The following is a 17,710-nucleotide window of genomic DNA, read 5'->3' as shown; positions in this document are numbered from 1 at the left end:
ACATCCCACTGGTACTAAACATTGCTTAAATATGATGAAACGGATCATCAGCTGATATAAATCAGCAAAGCTCCAGTGAAGATATGCTGATTTACACTAGCTAAGAATCTGGCCCAATATCTATCCTCTTGTGCTTACCATATCAGCAGATTTAAAGTAGATTCCTTGTCTGAGTTTAGTCTGCGGCCCAAGAAAATGTTGTGGTAGACTTTGTCTTTGTCCCTACTGGAAACATCTAAAGTACCTTCATCAACACACTCCTAGTTTTAAGGATATCTCTAATAGCAAATCATGGTGTTCAATGTTTATATTCTCTTTTGAACAGCTTCTTGTTATAATTTGTGTAATCCTTCTGTCAGGTGGTTAATGGAAGCAAAAAGGGCTGGGTTCAGTAAATGTAGGGTCCCTCTTCACCAATAATGTAACTGGTTTGAGCTGCCAACCTAGAAACCAGGGAAAACTAAATGCACCCTTTTGGGGTACAGACAGAACTTCCCCACTCGCAAGCACTCTGAGACTAGACAAATAAGGAAATCTTTATTAGTGGAAAGGGAACATAGTCATTAACTTGAGAAAACACAGAAACCGAATATATATGTGAATAAAGAGTAAAATGCTCCTTTCCAGTAACTTTGGCAGTAGTCCATCTAATTCCCTTCCCACTGCCAGTGAGAATGTGTCCCACAAGAAATAGTCCAATGGCTGCACCACTTCCCCCATTCACCAAACCCTACTCACTGTTTGGATCAGCGAGTAGCAGTAGTCGGAATTGTAGGTAGATAGCCTATGCAAACAAAGCTCCCTATTGCAGCACTTTTGCCTTTTCACCAATAGATGGGATACAGAGCTTTTTCCCCCTCTGGTGCTTCTGGCCATTGGGCTTACATTTGGAAAAAATGTTTACTTCCAAGAATAATATTTTTGTTATATATTCACCTTTAAAAAATAATCATCTAGGTACTGCATTAAAACGTCTCAGAGAAAAAGAGTTTTGTCGGTGGGTATGTTTTCACAGTAATCAGAAGCGCAGCTGCAGCACGTGTAAACGTACCCGAACTAGCTCAAGTAACAATAGCAGAGAAGCTACAGCAGCACAGACTTCAGCACAGGCTAGCTTCTCCTGAATACATGCCTAGGATTCCAGGCAAGCTTGTACAGACTATGCTGAAGTTCCTGCTGCCACGATTTCACTGCTATTGTTGTTTGATCTAGCTAGATCAAAGCTAAATTGGGTATATCTACACGTGCTGCAATCACACCTCTGATTGCTGCGTAGATATACCATTTGTATGGATTTGGGGATAAATACATTGGTGAGTCTAGAGATTAATGTACCATTAAATTGGTGCAATTTACTATTTCTTCTGTTCTCCCCTCTCCATCTCCATGATCAATGTTTGTAACACGAGACATACGTAGACTCTATTAGACATACCTAGATTCATTCCTACTCACCAACCTGTAACAACCTCCACCTCTTTACCCATCATTTGTGAATTTGAGCATGAGTCTAAGGGCTTGGCTACACTTGCGAGGTAGTGCGCATTAAAGCAGCCCCGGGCGCACTAGCTCACTCCTCGTCCACACTGGCAAGGCACGTAGAGCGCTCTGACTCCGCAGCTAGAGCACTCCTGGTACTCCACCTCAGCGAGAGGAATAACATTTGCTGCGCCTTGGCTACAAGTCCCTGGCATCAGTGTGAACGAGGTGTTGCATTACTGCGCTCTGATCAGCCTCCAGAAAACTCCCATAAGCCCCTTAAGTCAAGTGTCCACTCTTGTCATTGTTTTGAATCACTGTAGGAATGAGGATATGCCCTTTGAAAGCTCCGTTTCTGACAGCTGGTTGCTTATCTGCTCCGAGACAAAGCAACCATTAGTGTGGAATGCTGTGTGTGAGAGAGAGAGAGAGCAGGGAGGAGGGGGAGGTCTGCTGCTGTCTGAACTTACAAGACAGCATGCTGACATGTTCTCAGCCCCCCAAAAACCCACTCTCTCTCCCCCCCCATACACACAACACACTTCTTGTAACATTCCACCCCACCCCCCCATTTGAAAAACACGTTGCAGTCACTTGCATGCTGGTATAGCTGCCCATAATGTACCGCTCCCAATGCTACTGCAAGTGCTGCAAATGTGGCCACGCCAGTGCGCTTGCAGCTGTCAGTGGGGACAGACTGCAGCACTTTCCCTACTGCGCTCTACGAAGGCTGGTTTAACTCAAAGCGCTCTACATCTGCAAGTGTAGCCATGCTCTAAGTATAAAGGCATCTAATAAGGTGTAATTCAGCCTTTTGAGGGGTCAGAAGAGAGGAATGTAGCAAGAAAAACAATAAACAGGGGAGTACATGAATATGCAATTTGAAGTATACCACCACCTACTTTAATTTAAACACCAAGGAGCCAGAAGGTATAAGTTACACCTAGTTAGACTCTCTTGTAATCAGAAAATGAGAATAGGTCTTGAATATAAAGGAACATTGGACCACCATACACATCACCTCTGACTTTGGTCTTTTGTCTACAAATGTATGGTATGTAAAGAATTTGAGTTAGAGGAACTTAGTGCGCACTGATTTGTCACTTCTGTTAAAACAATTGTCTTTTCCAGTCTATGAGAAATTGCATTCATTGTATTTCTGTACTACTCCCTGTGTTTTTTAAGTGCTTAGCAAATTTTCCTAACAGGAGAAAGAATGACAAGCCTCCATCTCTGCATATGTATTAGTGCTGGACAATTAGAAACTCTCAGAAAAAAATCTGCTAGTTTCTGATACATGCAATGGAAATACAATTTTTAATTAAAAGTATTGCAGTTTTCTTGAGAGAGCCTGCCCTGTGCATTTTATGCACAGTATCTGGGATTAAGTACTTTTATAGGTGACTAAATTTGAGTGGTTGTTAACTTGTAAAAAGAAAAGGCAAAGATTAATGGGGAAGTGCAGGGAATTACCTTATATGTGTATTTGGAAAAGGACACAAGGGGATGGGAAACTTTGACAGCCATCTTCAGCTGATTCTTTGTTACAGGCAAGGAGTTTCCATCCATGTTTAGCGCTTAATTAGATAAGTATGGGCTATTTTCTGAGGATTAGGAGGAATTGGGTCCCAAGAATTTGGTTTGTTGCACATTATTTTGATTGGATTAAAAATTTCAAACTTGACTACAGTATTAAGTTTACTTGGAACTCTTTAGAGGAGTTTAGAGTCATGAAAACAAATTACATGATGTAATTGCAGTGACAAACTAGGTCTCAATTGTTTCATACCTTCCGTGCTCTCGATTCCAGCCCCTCTGCTTTGCCAGGATTTGTCCTGCAAATACTAAAGATCTCCCAGGCCAGGTTTCTCTTTCTACCACTTGTCCTGACTCACCAAGACACAAGATGGAGGGGTCTCACCAAATCTTCTATGACTGGCTGATTTTGAACTGTGATTGCCCAGCCAGAGCACTTAGTAGCACTCACAGAAATTAAAGCCAATTACCAATTAACCACTGGAGGATCAGGAGAGTATTTTTAATTTTTGCCCATTCCCCAATCCAGTTTTAAATTAAACCTGGTACCTTTTAAAATGATAGATTCATTTATGAATCAAGCACAAATCTTGATTTGCTCCATCCCATAGTGATGGATCATTAATAGATGTTGGACAGTTTTGGCACCTAACTTGGTAAGTGTATATTTTGAAACAGGTAGTTTATTTTGCAAATTAGTCTCTCTTTCTCTCTTCTTTTCCCCCTTGCTTGTGGGTTATCTGTCAGCAGACTGAAATTTCTTCTATGCTATTTTATACTCCTATTCCTCCACATTGTTATTACTAGACTATAAATAGCTAGGTGATTCCATCATTACAGTGAAGGTTTTCCTTTCCTTCAAATACAATTATAACAATGAGCCCAGGGATAAACAGGTTATATTTTCAAGAGGTCCCTTGTCTGGATGCTGCTCATCAGTGTTTATGCAAAAAACTATATGTTTTGTTTAAGTTCCTTAAGCTTAATGGCAAAATAAAACAAAAAAGTGTTTGACCAGAACGTGAGCTGTTCAAAGAAATACTGGCTTCAAAATGAATTTATATTTGCAGAGGTCTCTTCCCCAGGGCACTTTGCTCTTTATTAACCTGTATTTCCCAGATGGTTGAAAAAGAGGCCAGAGTAGCTGTTTACTTTCTGCTGCCCCCAAGTACCTCTTGTTCTTTTGAGTCTATTTTATCCGCATGATAACCCTGTCATTCCAACTCTGCAGAAATTACAGCAGCAGAACTGGGCAGCCTATTCACAAAAAGCAATTAATTAACCAACAATTTAAGATGTGAGTCCAGAATCTACTCTCTGTTAGACTAGTCTCAAACTAGAATAGGTCAGTTGACTTCAGAGGAGTTACTATAGATTTATTCTGGTTTAACTGAATTTGCCCCATTATTTCAGTACCTAAAGAGACAGAACTGACAAGAATGACAGGTTTCTTATGGGTTAGGAGCACCTCAGTGAGAAACCAGTTCCCACTTTCTAGTTTCCTAGACTGCCTCTCTGCTGATGCAGCCTTACAGAGAATTGTATTTGGAATTTTTCACTGTACTCCCTTGTGATCTAAAACCAATATCACATTAACATTGCACACACTGCCTCATTGTTGCAAAATATTTTCAGAACAGTTATTACTTGTGCAAGAACTCAAACATGATTCTGTTTTAGGCCCCAATCCTGCATATAGAAACCTGGGGTCCCCCTGATGTAATGCTCTTGCATAACTAGAAGTGTTAATTTTTGGCTGCTCACAGAGAAGCTGATTTTTTTAAGAAATGCCAAAAACCTTTAAGAGGAAAAGCAATTTTATGTGTTTCAGTCACTGCTCAAATCAGAAACATTTCTCCTTTCTCTGAAATGATTACTTTTCTGTAAAGACAGCTGTTTTTTCCAGCTAAGCCACAACAACAGTTTGCTGGTACACACCATAAGGAATGGGTTAAAGCAATCAGTATTCTGAAAGCTGCTAGATTTTTTTATGCTCATTTATAGTGCTACAGTTTGTAGTCCTTTTATAATCAGTTCCTATAAAATGAAAATGATAAGCAGACAACAATTATTAAATATATATTTGTATAATAGAATGGAAAAACATTTTAGATTATTTACATTTGTATGTCGATATAGTAAAATCTATCCAGTGATTTGGGCAAACAAGTTCCAAATCCTGTCAATATAATGTGGTTATACTTCTGACAAGAGCCAATCCAATTGCTTATTTTTCCAATGCTTTTTATACTCCAAATGAATTACGCAGCTCAGTTGGAACTCTTGTGACTTCTAAATCTCCTAGTTTATCTTGTTACAACACACAACATGCACATTCTTTTTCCAATGCTGACCTTTTATAGTAGCTCTAAGATAGCAATATGCAGTGGTTGTCAAAAGATTACACCACTTGGGTTAGTACGGACAATGTACACATACAACCTGCCACTCTCTGTGGCTTTCAAATTACCTTGTAATTCAATACAATCAAACAGTTTAAATCTAACACAATATCAAGACGTAAAAAGAAAAATTATGGCTTCCAAGTGAATGCTATATTATCTCTCCAAGAATCTTATAGTTATGTAAAAAGAATAACACAAATGGCTTTAGCTTATCCTGAGCAACATTGTTTTGTATTTTCTGCTTGATTTAGTTTCTGAAAGTTTTTACAATACAACTAAACTATAGTAGATTCTAAAACACTATGCTATATTTTTAGAATGGAATGAACCTCAGATATAAAAGACCACTTATTGTTAAATATTCACTTTTATGGCTTGGGGATTTAATCTTGCACTTAATATTAATATTTTCTATGTTTGATCTGATAAATTATATAGACAGGAAAGTACAAGTTGGCACAGAAATAATCAGCCATAGGTAGGTGTTTATGTAGGTGTTAAAATATTTTTATAACTTGGAACTTAGGTTTCTTATATTATTGGAATAAAACTAGTTGGCATTTTAATTATCCTAATGGATGGTTATAAATATTGGCTCCTGTCAGAAAAAATATATATCTATAAAGCTACCCTGAATAGGAGACAAATTTTCAAAGAACAACCAGAGCACATGAGGGAAATGGGATATTCACCCCCAGCATTGTCTGATCTGGCAGTGTTTTATCCTTCTCTCCAGAGGGGGCACAGGCCTCAGGGTTTTCAGAAAGAGCTATATTTTCCAGGAAGTGGTACCCACACACAGGGGTTTACACAAGGGATGCTTCTAAACATAGCATTCTTTTTGTCATATGGTGAAATATAATCAATTAGGTTCCTAAGAAAGAAATACACACACTGTGCTTGATGTGAAGAGAGCCAAACACATGAACCACATAGAGGTAATAAGCAGAGTGGTTGGCCCTGCCACTAAGCAAGTAAAAACCTGCCTCAAATGGACAGCAATTCCACAAATGTCAGAAAAAGGAAGGCCCAGATCTCTCCCTTCTCTACTGCTATCAGTAGCACCATTATGTATCATTAGATAATGCTAAAAATAATCACAGCTGAAGAGAAAATAACATCTCTGTATTTTTTTTCTTTTTTTTGCCTTTCAGTTATCTGTCACCTTCCGTGCATGAATGGTGGCCAGTGCAGTTCTAGAGATAAATGCCAGTGCCCCCCTAATTATACTGGTAAACTCTGTCAAATCCCAGCAAAGAATGCCAATACTCCAAAACTTTATCATCAACCACAGCAGGCAAGCAAGACCATTGGATCACATGTCATCCACTCTACGCATACTTTACCACTGACTATGCCCGGACAGCAAGGAGTAAAAGGTAACTTTTTTTCTCTCGTGGATGCTTTTCCCTTTGGAGCTAGTTTTACTTTCGAATTGTGGCTGTCAGACCAGTAATGATAACGACATCTGTCTACACAGTTTGAATCTAGATACCACAGCTTGACTCCAGAGCCTACCTGAATGATTGGAAGTTATTTTCCTTAGATGGTTGGAATAATAAGAAACACAGTGTTATTGAAATGAGTTTGATAAGGTAATTTTACTTTAATTCATGGTAGAATTTAGTCCAGATCACAGAATTAAAAAGGGTGCCACATTCTTTGATATAACAAAGTTCTCTCCTGTCAGATGCGTAGCCAGATTTCACATGGGGGAAAGGACAGAAGACACTGTTCCAGAATGCAGTCTGTAATTTACCTGTGACTGTTAAAGTGGCAAGTTATTAAGTTCCCACTAGTATTAGACAGAGAGTGGTTGCCTTCCACCATAATTAACTTGATGCTCAAATGAAAACAGAATCCATGTTTACCCTTACAATTTACCTCTCACTCTCAGTGAATTGTTGTATGCATAGGTTGTTTTTTGTTTGTGATCCTTTTAACTTACAGAGGCCAGGATACGGATCATAAATATCACTTCAGGAGTTTGAGAGAATTTCAGTGAAATACAACAATATTTCCAGTAAGGTTGATGAAATCACAGATAAGGTGCTACTGCTATCTAAACACTGAAAAGTATTTATTTAAAAACAAGATTAATCTGAGAAGAAAACCAGTAATCTTGCCCAAACTAAGAGATCAGAGTCACTTTCAGCCTGCTAGCTGCAACTGATGTGTTGATGATGCTTGACCTTGTTTGATAAAAAATGAACTCAGAGGATTATTTATCAATCTGTTTCATCCATGTTTGTTTTCTGGTTTTGTGGAGAGTCCCACAATTAAATTTTACAGTTCAGTAATTTAACACTAATTTTTTTGTTTGAATAACCAACCTGATTTTGACTGTAGTTGGGAACGTACAGCAAACTTTTCCATGTTGTTGCAACTGAATTAATAAATTTTAAAAATCATTTTCTGTTGGGATTAGATGTTCACAGTTACTTTCTGAATCACTTTGCTGAAAACAAACCCATCTTAATTGCATCTTTATGGCGGGTATAATCTAACTTAATAACTATTATCAAAACAGGCAATAGCTGTGTAAGAAATACAAGTAGTCATCTACTTGGCAACATTAGAATGAGAAGGTACTCTTAAGCTCCATCTCCATTCTTCAGTAAATCAGACTCTGCGGGACTGCTACCTAATCCATTGGAAAATAGGTTATTTTACCAGTGTGGAAATACTAGACCTTATCTTGGGCTCCCAAAATTACTTTGAACTTTTCTTTTAAACAAGAGGATCAAACTGCCATATACTTAATGTGACCAAGGCTTATTACTGTGAGCATTCCATTAGAAGTTAAGATATCCTGTATGAAATGGTGACCCATAAAGAAGAATAGCTCTTTTTATGTTTGGCCATAGTCATCCTTCAGATTTAATGTACAGGTAACTAGCTTGAAAAGTACAGCAAATTTCTTACTTATGTGAGGAATTTTCCTACCCCTTTGGAAGGAAGCTCCCCATCAAGGTCATCACCAGTCCCATTGCCTTTGCCTGCCATTTCCATGTCCAAGTGAGGACATTGACCAGTGGGGAGAGGAATGCTCCTTTTCTGGATAAGAGGATGAAATATATTATCCGTAAGAGATTGGTAGAAAGCAAAGTTTAAGAGTGCAACTAGACAGGAATCGAAGACGTGGAGAAAGAGGGTCTTGGGGATAAACATTACCTGGGAGAAAGAACTTTCATCTTGATTTGTCACAGTCTTGATAGGGTGACCAGATGTCCCGATTTTATAGGGACAGTACCAATTTTTGTTTTTTTTTTCTTATATAGGCTCTTATTATCCCCCACACCCTTCCCGATTTTTCACACTTGCTGTCTGGTCACCCTACAGTCTTGAATTGGCTGAACATCTCTAGCAGAGCTAGATGGACTTATAGAAGCCGGCAAGGCATCTAAGTCAACATCAGCCTGCTGAGAACTGTTGAGTCAGAAAGAAGCCACAATACTAGCCTGAAAGTCCTGAAAGTGTCCACTTGCAATGTATTCATGTAAGTGAACCAGCTTTGTTTGCCAGAAATAGCCATGTTATGTTGTCTTCCTTATGTAGTTCAAAATGACATTAAAATTATTGTGTCAATTCCTAGTAAAAAGATTTTCCTGAGAGAGGGCTTACCTTTTTTCTTCTGGCAACATTTTCCCCTTTCCCTGTGTGCCTTGACTACAACAGACCTCTTATGGTATTAAGAAGTTCTGACTTTCTGATAGCAAGTGGAGAATTAAAAACCAGTAAAGCCGTGGAGGCATACTTGCTGGGTTCCCATCAGCTAATTCCTGGGAACTCTGCCTACCCTAAAGCTGTGGCTTCTCAGACTTAAAAAGAAAGCAGTGCAATAACTGATACTACAAGGCTGCTTCTTTTAAGCAAGATAGATTGGATACACTGAAAATGCCTGTCACAGGGTACTCTAGAGAATAAGAGATGGAAAAGCAAACATAATTTCATTACCAAAAAAACACCCCAGACTAAACTAATTAAGCCTTATGGGAATTAGAGTTTTAGCAAAGAAACATTTAACCATAAAGAAGAGCTGCTGCATCTGCTGGAGACAGGAAAACAGCTAAGCAGGATCAGCTAACATCCTTTATAGAGATAGCAGTGTGACAAGACTTTTGTGTGTTCTTAAATCCTTATGATGGTTTGATAGGGGAGTTATACCCACTTGTCTGATTCACCTGAGGAGTGCATTAGAGGAAAGTACATTTAACAGATGCTGAAAATATCCCAGATACAAAGACTAAATATTGAATTCTAACTGTACTGTGGTAACTTAAAAATTAAGTGTTTTTTTTTTCTTTCAAATTTTGTGTTGAACTGCATGTATTAAATGCTTTTATTTAATAACCCAAATGGATGTAAGGCTCATAAACAGTCCTGAAATTGTTTTCTTGGAAACACAAAATTTAGAGGTGAGAAAATACTTAATACCTATCTACAACCTAACTATATTTCATTTGAGAATATTGTTTATATGTTGACCCTCTTCATTAGGGGGGAGAGATAGCTCAGTGGTTTGAGCATTGGCCTGTTAAACCCAGGGCTGTGAGTTCAATCCTTGAGGGGGCCATTTAGGGATCTGGGGCAAAATCAGTACTTGGTCCTGCTAGTGAAGGCAGGGGGCTGGACTCGATGACCTTTCAAGGTCCCTTCCAGTTCTAGGAGATAGGATATCTCCATTAATTTATTTTATTTATTAGTTTTCCTGTGTATAATACATGAGAATTGTTTTACTTCACACTATATTGTATCCAGTCTTCAGTAGGTCATTCACCATAACATTTAGCTTGCAGGGTTTAGCATGGGTGGCTAGGGCAGTCCTTAGGCATAGGCAGCATACATGTATGCATAGGGCACCTGAACATTTGCGGCACCCCTGGGTCTTAGTGTCCACCCAACCTCTTCTTCCTATCCCTGTTCTGACGCTTCCTGCAGGTTCCTGCTGCAGCCTGGTGAGTCTTCCTTTGGAGGGGATCTAGTACTTAAAAGTGAAAAAGCCTTGCAGACCAATTAGCATAACATTGAAACTTTAAAGAGCCATTCAAGTGGTAATGAAACCATTTAACAGGCATTTGCCAACCCCCAGGTATATACTGTCAGTTTCTGAATTTACTTACAAAAACAGTTGTGCATTACTGTAATATTTACTCACAACATGTTATTCTACAGGACCTTAATTTAAAATTTGCTTTAAAATATTTCATTAGTGTGTTGCTGAAGATTATAAAATCACATCTCTAAAAAATCCTTGCATAGATTTTTAGATGCACAATCTGAGTATTCATCTTTAGTCTTAAATGCTTGTAGGGTGACCAGATGTCCCAATTTTATCGGGACTGTCCTGATATTTACTTCTTTGTCCCGCGTCCCGACCAAAAAAGAAATTTTGCCCTCCGCTCTGGCGCTCGCGCCACCCCGCCCCGGCTCCGCCCTCTCCTTCCCCCATTGGCTCCCTCCCCAAATCCCCGCCCTGGCCCCACCTCTTCCGCAACCATGCAGCATTCCTCCTCCCTCCCAGGCTTGCAGCATGGCAGTGCAAGCCTGGAGGGAGGGGGTGGTGGCGGTGCCTGGATCCTGGAGCTGGTGAGTCAGCTCCAGCACCCGGGCACTGGGCGGGCAAAAGGGAGCTGGCAAGGGAGGGAAACGGGGGGCTCAGCTGTGAACCCCCCCCACCGCGCCAGAGGGCTTCTGCCCGGGCTGCTGCACCCGGGGCCTGGAGCGCAGCCTGGAGGCTGCTGCAGCCCTCAGGGCAGCGCGGTGGGTCCAGTCGGGGGCGGTGCGGAGTGGGCAGGGGCTGGGTGGGTGGCGCAGGGGTGTGGGCTGAATCCCTGCTGCTGCTGGGGAGCCCCGCGCCTTTCCCTCCCACTCACGGCTGCGGCTTCTTCCCGGTGGGACGTGCCCCCCGGCCTGCCCCACGCACATGCGGTGCGCGTCCAGCTGCTCCTTCCCAGCGGGAGGGAGACTAGGTGCGGGGGACGCGCGCCGCATGTGCCCAGGGCAGCGGGAGGCGCGTCTCGCCGGGAAGGAGCCGCAGCTGCGAGCGGGAGGGAGAGGCGCGGGGCTCCCTGGCAGCAGCGGGGATTCGGCCCCTGCCGCCCACCCGGCTCCTGCCCGCTCCCCGCTGCCCCCGTGCGGACCCACCGCGCCCCGCATATGCCCGTGGCGGGCCAGGGGGCGGGAGGCTCCGCGGGAAGGGCAGCGCGTGGGGCCTGCTAATGCCCCAGGCCCCTTTAAAACTCTTTATTTTTTTTTTATTTTTTTTTTTTGCTCTGCCCCCCCCCCCTTTTTTTGGAATGCTTAAAGTCGGTTTAAGATTGGATTTAAAGGTGCACTAAGATTTTATAAAAATAATATTTAAAATAGGTTCAGAACCCAAATCAATAAAGGTTTTGGGATTATGAGACTGGTTTAATATTCATGAAATTCCATTGATTTTAACATAATTACTCCTGATTCACATTGGAATAAGTGAGTGGAAGTTCTGAAGCGATGTGCACAGACTTAAAACTACAACTCCATTCAAAAACCAAGTATTTGAAAAGCAGTCCCTCCTTATTTGACAAATCCTTAATTCAAAGTTCAATGAAGGGAGTGGTTTTTTTTTTTTTTTTTAGATGGTTGGGAGGTCATCAGTGGTTTCATGGGCAAATTCAGGACTTGGCTGGTATACCAAGGTGAAATGATGAACTCTGAAGCTTTCTCTGTGTTCCAAAGAGAGAGAATAGATTTGAAAAATAGAACAAAATTTACTGTATATCCAAAAATAATATAGTAGAGTTTGAATTCTGGGACTTAGAATGGGAATTTTTTTTATACAGTCTGACCACAAATATTAATGTCACATCAGCCAGCTGGACACCTACCTTACACTGTAATCTTTAACATTGTTTTCTGTAGAGTCTTACTTTTCTGTACAAAGAGCTTGAAATCTCTTCCATTCTAAACCACATGCTATACATTTTAACTTTTTTCTATATTTGGGTTTTATGTATATTTTTTTCGTTTTTTAGGCTGTCATATATAAATTTTAATGTAAACATTAATACTAAAGAACTGTTGAAGATGTTGGGTATTTCTGTTTAACATCTGTTCTCGCTGTTTTTTGTTTTTGTTCTTCCAATTATTTTAGTGAAGTTCCCCCCTAACGTAGTGAATATCCATGTGAAACATCCCCCTGAGGCCTCAGTACAGTTCCATCAAGTTTCAAGAATTGACAGCACGTCAGCAGGACAGAAAGTGAAAGTACCCCAGCCAGGACATCCCCAGGTCTCTTATCAAGGTGTTCCATATCACAAGACCCAGAAAGGATCTACTTACCCACATCAGCAACCCACTCCTCATGTGTTTCCTGTTTCTGCTAAAACTCAGCTTGGGCGCTGCTTCCAGGAGACTATTGGGACACAGGTAAGAAATATTTGCAAATATTTTTTGAGATGGGAAGCTTTAAAGCAGTATTATACAACACTGAAAAATGTTTCATCAATGAGCAAAGAACATCTCAGCATTTTTCCCCCCAAAAGAGATATCACCTCACACTGACTGTAGAGCTTTGTTTTTCAAAATAGTACTAATAGTTCAAACCTCCTGCTCTTCTCTGAGCGAGTGCCTTCTCCTGCTGCACATCAGCGTCCTTGAAATAGGGCTTTCCGGTGATGTATACAGCTGGGTCCCCTTTCTCCCTTTACTGGATGCTTTTCAAAAATAAGAACAGGTGGTTCTCTCCTCATCAAATGGCTGCAGCTTCAGCAAGCTACAAGGAGTGTCTTCAATGGTTCATCCTCTCTTCTCCCTAAACAACTGTTTTCAGAAGGAGCAGTAGATTTGTCTCCAATGCCCACTCTCTTCATGGGGCTGCCATCTCCTTTGACATTTTTTCCCCTTAATCTGCAGCATCCACGTATGTTTTTCAATAACATAGGCCCGGTGGGTTGTGACTGCTGGATTGTGGTGTGGGAGTGTGTCATGAAAGGCAATCATTAAAGCACTGAAAATTTTGTTCTATCTAAAATAAACAATCTTGCTTCCCCACCACCCACACACCCTTACTCCTCAAGGTTCAATATTCTCTCTCAACCTCTCAAAACATAGCCACAAATAAATTATTTAGGCTTAGTGTTGTTACCATTGATACATTTTTATTAGGGCTGTCAGTTAATCACGCGATTAACTTAAAAAAATTAATCACGATTAATCGCATTTATAACAATAGAATACCAATATAAAAATGTATTAAATATTATTGAATGGTTTTCTACATTTTCAATATTGATTTCAATTACAACACAGAATACAAAGTGCACGGTGCTCACTTTATATTATTATTTTTATTACAAGTATATGTACTGTAAAAATGATAAACAAAAGAAATAATATTTTTCAATTCACCTCACACAAGTACTGAAGTGCAATCTCTTTATCATGAAAGTGTAACTTACAAATGCAGATTTTTTTTGCTTACATAGCTGCACTCAAAACCAAAACAATGTAAAACTTTAGAGCTTACAAGTCAAGGCAGTCCTACTTCTTATTCTGCCAATCGCTAAAGACAAAAAAGTTTGTTTACATTGACTGGAGATACTGTTGCCTGTTTCTTATTTACAGTGTCACCTGAAAGTGAGAACAGACATTCGCATGGCACTTTTGTAGCTGCCGTTGCAAGGTATTTACGTGCCAGATATGCTAAACATTTGTATGCCCCTTCATGCTTTGGCCACCGTTCCAGAGGATATGCTTCCATGCTGATTATGCTCGTTTAAAAAATAAAACAAAAACATCAATTAAATTTGTGATTGTACTCCTTGGGGGAAGAATTGTATGTCTCCTGCTCTGTTTTACCCGCATTCTGCATATATTTCATGTTATAGCAGTCTCGGATGATGGCTCAGCACATGTTCATTTGAAGAATACTTTCACAGCGGATTTGACAAAATGCAAAGAAGGTACAGATGTGAGATTTCTAAAAATAGCTACAGCACTCGACCCAAGGTTTAAGAATCTGAAGTTCTGTCCAAAATCTGAGAGGGACGAGCTGTATAGCATGCTTTTAGATGTCTTAAAAGAGCAACACTCCGATGCGGAAACTACAGAACTCAAACCACCAAAAAATAAAATCAGCCGTCGGCTAGTGGCATCTGACTCAGTTGATGAAAATGAACATGCCTCAGTCCGCACTGCAGTCGTTATCAAGCTGAACCCATCTCAGCATGGAAGCATGTCCTCTGGAATGGTGGTTGAAGCATAAAGGGACATCTGAATCTTCAGCACATCTGGCACATAAATATCTTGCAACGCCAGCTACAACAGTGCCATGCGAGCACCTATTCTCACTTTCAGGTGACATTGTAAACAAGAAGCAGGCAGCATTATCTCCTGCAAATTGTAACCAACCTTGTTTGTCTGAGTGATTGGCTCACCAAGAAGCAGGACTGAGTGGACTTGTAGGCTCTAAAGTTTTACATTGTTTTATTTTTGAATGCATTTTTTTTTTTTTTTTTTACATAATTCTACATTTGTAAGTTCAACTTTCATGATGGAGATTGCACTACAGTACTTGTATGAGGTGAATTGAAAAATACAATGTTTTTGTTTTTTACAGTGCAAATATTTGTTGTAATAAATAAATATAAAGTGAGCAGTGTACACTTTGTATTCTGTGTTGTAATTGAAATGAATATATTTGAAAATGTAGTAAACATCCAAAAATATTTAAAATAAATGTTACACTATTGTTTAACAGCATGATTAATCATGTGATTAATCGCAGTTAATTTTTTTAATCGCTTGAAAGCCCTAATTTTTATGCCTGTTTTTATATTAATTTGAAAAATGGAAATGAAAATAGTGAAAAAAAATTATAATTTTTGACTTCAGAGAAGGGTTTGCCATCCTGAAAAGGGTAAGAAACAATGTTATGGGAAAAGATGGTAGCAACATCTATATTTAAGGTTGCCTGATGCTTTCCATTATAAGACCCTGTTTTCAGTTGCTTTTAACTTTGATGAACTTTAATTGTTTGGGGTCAAATTTTCTATGCTGTTTGTTTCAGGTTGAATTTTTTTTGGGAAGCTTTAGGAAAAACAGTTAATCTCTTCTTTTCTCTGTATCTCTTCACTTCTCTCTGTTTAAATTTCAAACAATACATACATAGAATTTTTTAACATAAAAATATATCAGCTTTTAAATGAACTTTGTACACTATTACTTCCTGTGTGGTACACCTATTGGTCACCTGTTCAATAGCAGGCTATTATTAAGCAATTTATAAGCTTGTTCCTTGTTAATATAACCTTTCTTCTCCCCCTTCCTCCAGCTAGTCCTGTAGTTCAGCCAGCAGTAGGTGTTTGTGCTTAACTTTACTTGATGTTTAGTTTGTAAGGTGCAGTAAGATTTAAAGTGTGAGAGCTGTGTAGTTTACATCACAGGGCCATGCACTCGGATGATTGGAAACATTTCACAAAGTGTGTTGGTAAGAAAGTGTCAAGTGCAAGAAATAAATTTGCTTATCTTGGTGGAACAAGTCATCCATTTGCCGTACATCCATGCTGTATCTGCCACTCCAGATCTCAGACAGATCCACGTCTGACTTTGTATTTAGCAGACCTTTCTGCTTACCACTGTGGGCAACTAAATTGGATTATGCTTTGGCAGAAGCCTTTGCAGTGAATGCTTCTCCAACAAAAGACGGGGGGAGGGACAAAATACAGTTTTTTACTTACTTCTGGGCAAAGAAATGGAAGATGCAGACACTGTAGAAGCTGAGGTAGAAAAAGATTTGAAGAAAAATGAGTGCCATTAGTTTGGGCCTATTTATCACTACTCATTTAAGGACCATTCTAAGTTTAGCTTAGAGAAGGGCTTTTGGACCAAATTCATTTTGTATTTATTCACAGTGTCATGATATACAGTATAAGGAGGACAAACATGCCCTACATTATTGTATGATTATCAGATTTACTCCTCTGTTAACATGGTTTATTACCAAGTGCCAGAAATATGATAGGAACGTGCAGGCCCGGAGCATATGCGATATTTCCCAGACAGTTTAGGGGCATGCTATCCTTGTAGAAATGCTATGTTTGTACTGGGGTATATGTTTTTTGTTTGCCATCATTGCATATTTTATGTTAAATTAGGGCCACGTTCTGTCTGTAGTAGTTGGAGTGGAAGGCATAAAGAATCTACTTGAGGCCTGCATAAGGGCCAGGTAGAATTACAGGCAACAGAGCACAGGAATTTGTTCCTCCCTATTCTTTTTGTTGTGTACAATGGGGGAAGAGATGGTACATACGAGTGCTATGGTGTCTTATCTACCAGCCAATGGAGGATAGCTCTTAAATTGGTGTAGCTGCTCGCACACTCACCCTGATGACTGTGGGCTCCACAAGACATTCTGCTTGTCTGAGACATATTCTTCTCAGTACTCCCTCTGTTCTGGAGCAGTACCTCTCTGCACTACCCCCGCACGTGGGCAGTGCCTCCCAATTTAGACTGAGATATGTTCCTATTTCTCCCAAACTTTATTCATCCTTTTAGTGCCAACCTTGGGAAAAAGCCTAATGCAGTCTGAGAGAACCTTTTTGTTTCAAGGAATTTAATTTATAGCTGGAATTGTAGAGCTTTCAAAGGAGCCAAAAGCAGGCACTAGGACCTACCATAAATTTGTTAGGTTCAAACAGGTCTGTAATCTAAAAAGAGCCATTTATTTTTTATTTATTCAATATTTGCTTTGGTAAATGTGATAGGGCCTCTCTATATGTCCATGGAGGTTTCCAGGCTGAGTTTTCTTTATTAATACTAGCATGTAATACGTCCTCAGTTAAAATACTTGAGTCTGCTCTGGATAATTTCTGTATTCTTACTTTGCTTAACAATTGTCAGTGTTTATGTATTTTCTTGCACAGTGGCTTTGCATAGTTGGCTTTAGTACTCTAAAAACCTTTTATTAATTATTCTGAGATCAGGGGTGATTTTACTGTCTGCAAAAGAGTCTGAAGAAATGTGTGTGTGGTCCCTTCTAGGCAAATCAACCAAGCTAATATAGGATCTTGCTTATCTTCCCATTTCTATTCTCTGCTTTTAGCATGGGTGAAAAAGTGTTCTATTGATCTGATTTATAACATTACAATTTATGAGTAAACTGTCTTGAATCTCAGAGATGTACTGGGGGACTTGTCTTGTGTGTGTAGTTATGCAGCATATAGAAATTAGAAATTAATGGAGATTTCCCATCTCCTAGAACTGGAAGGGACCTTGAAAGGTCATCAAGTCCAGCCCCCTGCCTTCAC

The 17,710-nt window shown here is 39.7% G+C and overlaps 1 protein-coding gene across 9 annotated transcripts in view; it reads left to right on the top strand.

Annotated features, from left to right (window-relative positions):
* Positions 1-17,710, top strand: part of LTBP1 (latent transforming growth factor beta binding protein 1) — a 332,013-nt gene that overhangs the window by 141,412 nt on the left and 172,891 nt on the right. For all 9 annotated transcript variants that reach the window (XM_054022526.1, XM_054022522.1, XM_054022524.1 and 6 more), the window contains 2 exons: positions 6,575-6,799; positions 12,556-12,830. In XM_054022526.1, the coding sequence (XP_053878501.1) occupies positions 6,575-6,799; positions 12,556-12,830 (500 nt within the window). The remainder of the gene's footprint in view (positions 1-6,574; positions 6,800-12,555; positions 12,831-17,710) is intronic.

The sequence above is a fragment of the Malaclemys terrapin genome, chromosome 3 (genome assembly GCF_027887155.1).
Source record: "Malaclemys terrapin pileata isolate rMalTer1 chromosome 3, rMalTer1.hap1, whole genome shotgun sequence".
Lineage (NCBI taxonomy): Eukaryota > Metazoa > Chordata > Testudines > Emydidae > Malaclemys > Malaclemys terrapin.
Note: the sequence above shows the minus strand (reverse complement) of the source record. Positions and strands in the feature narration are given on the sequence as shown.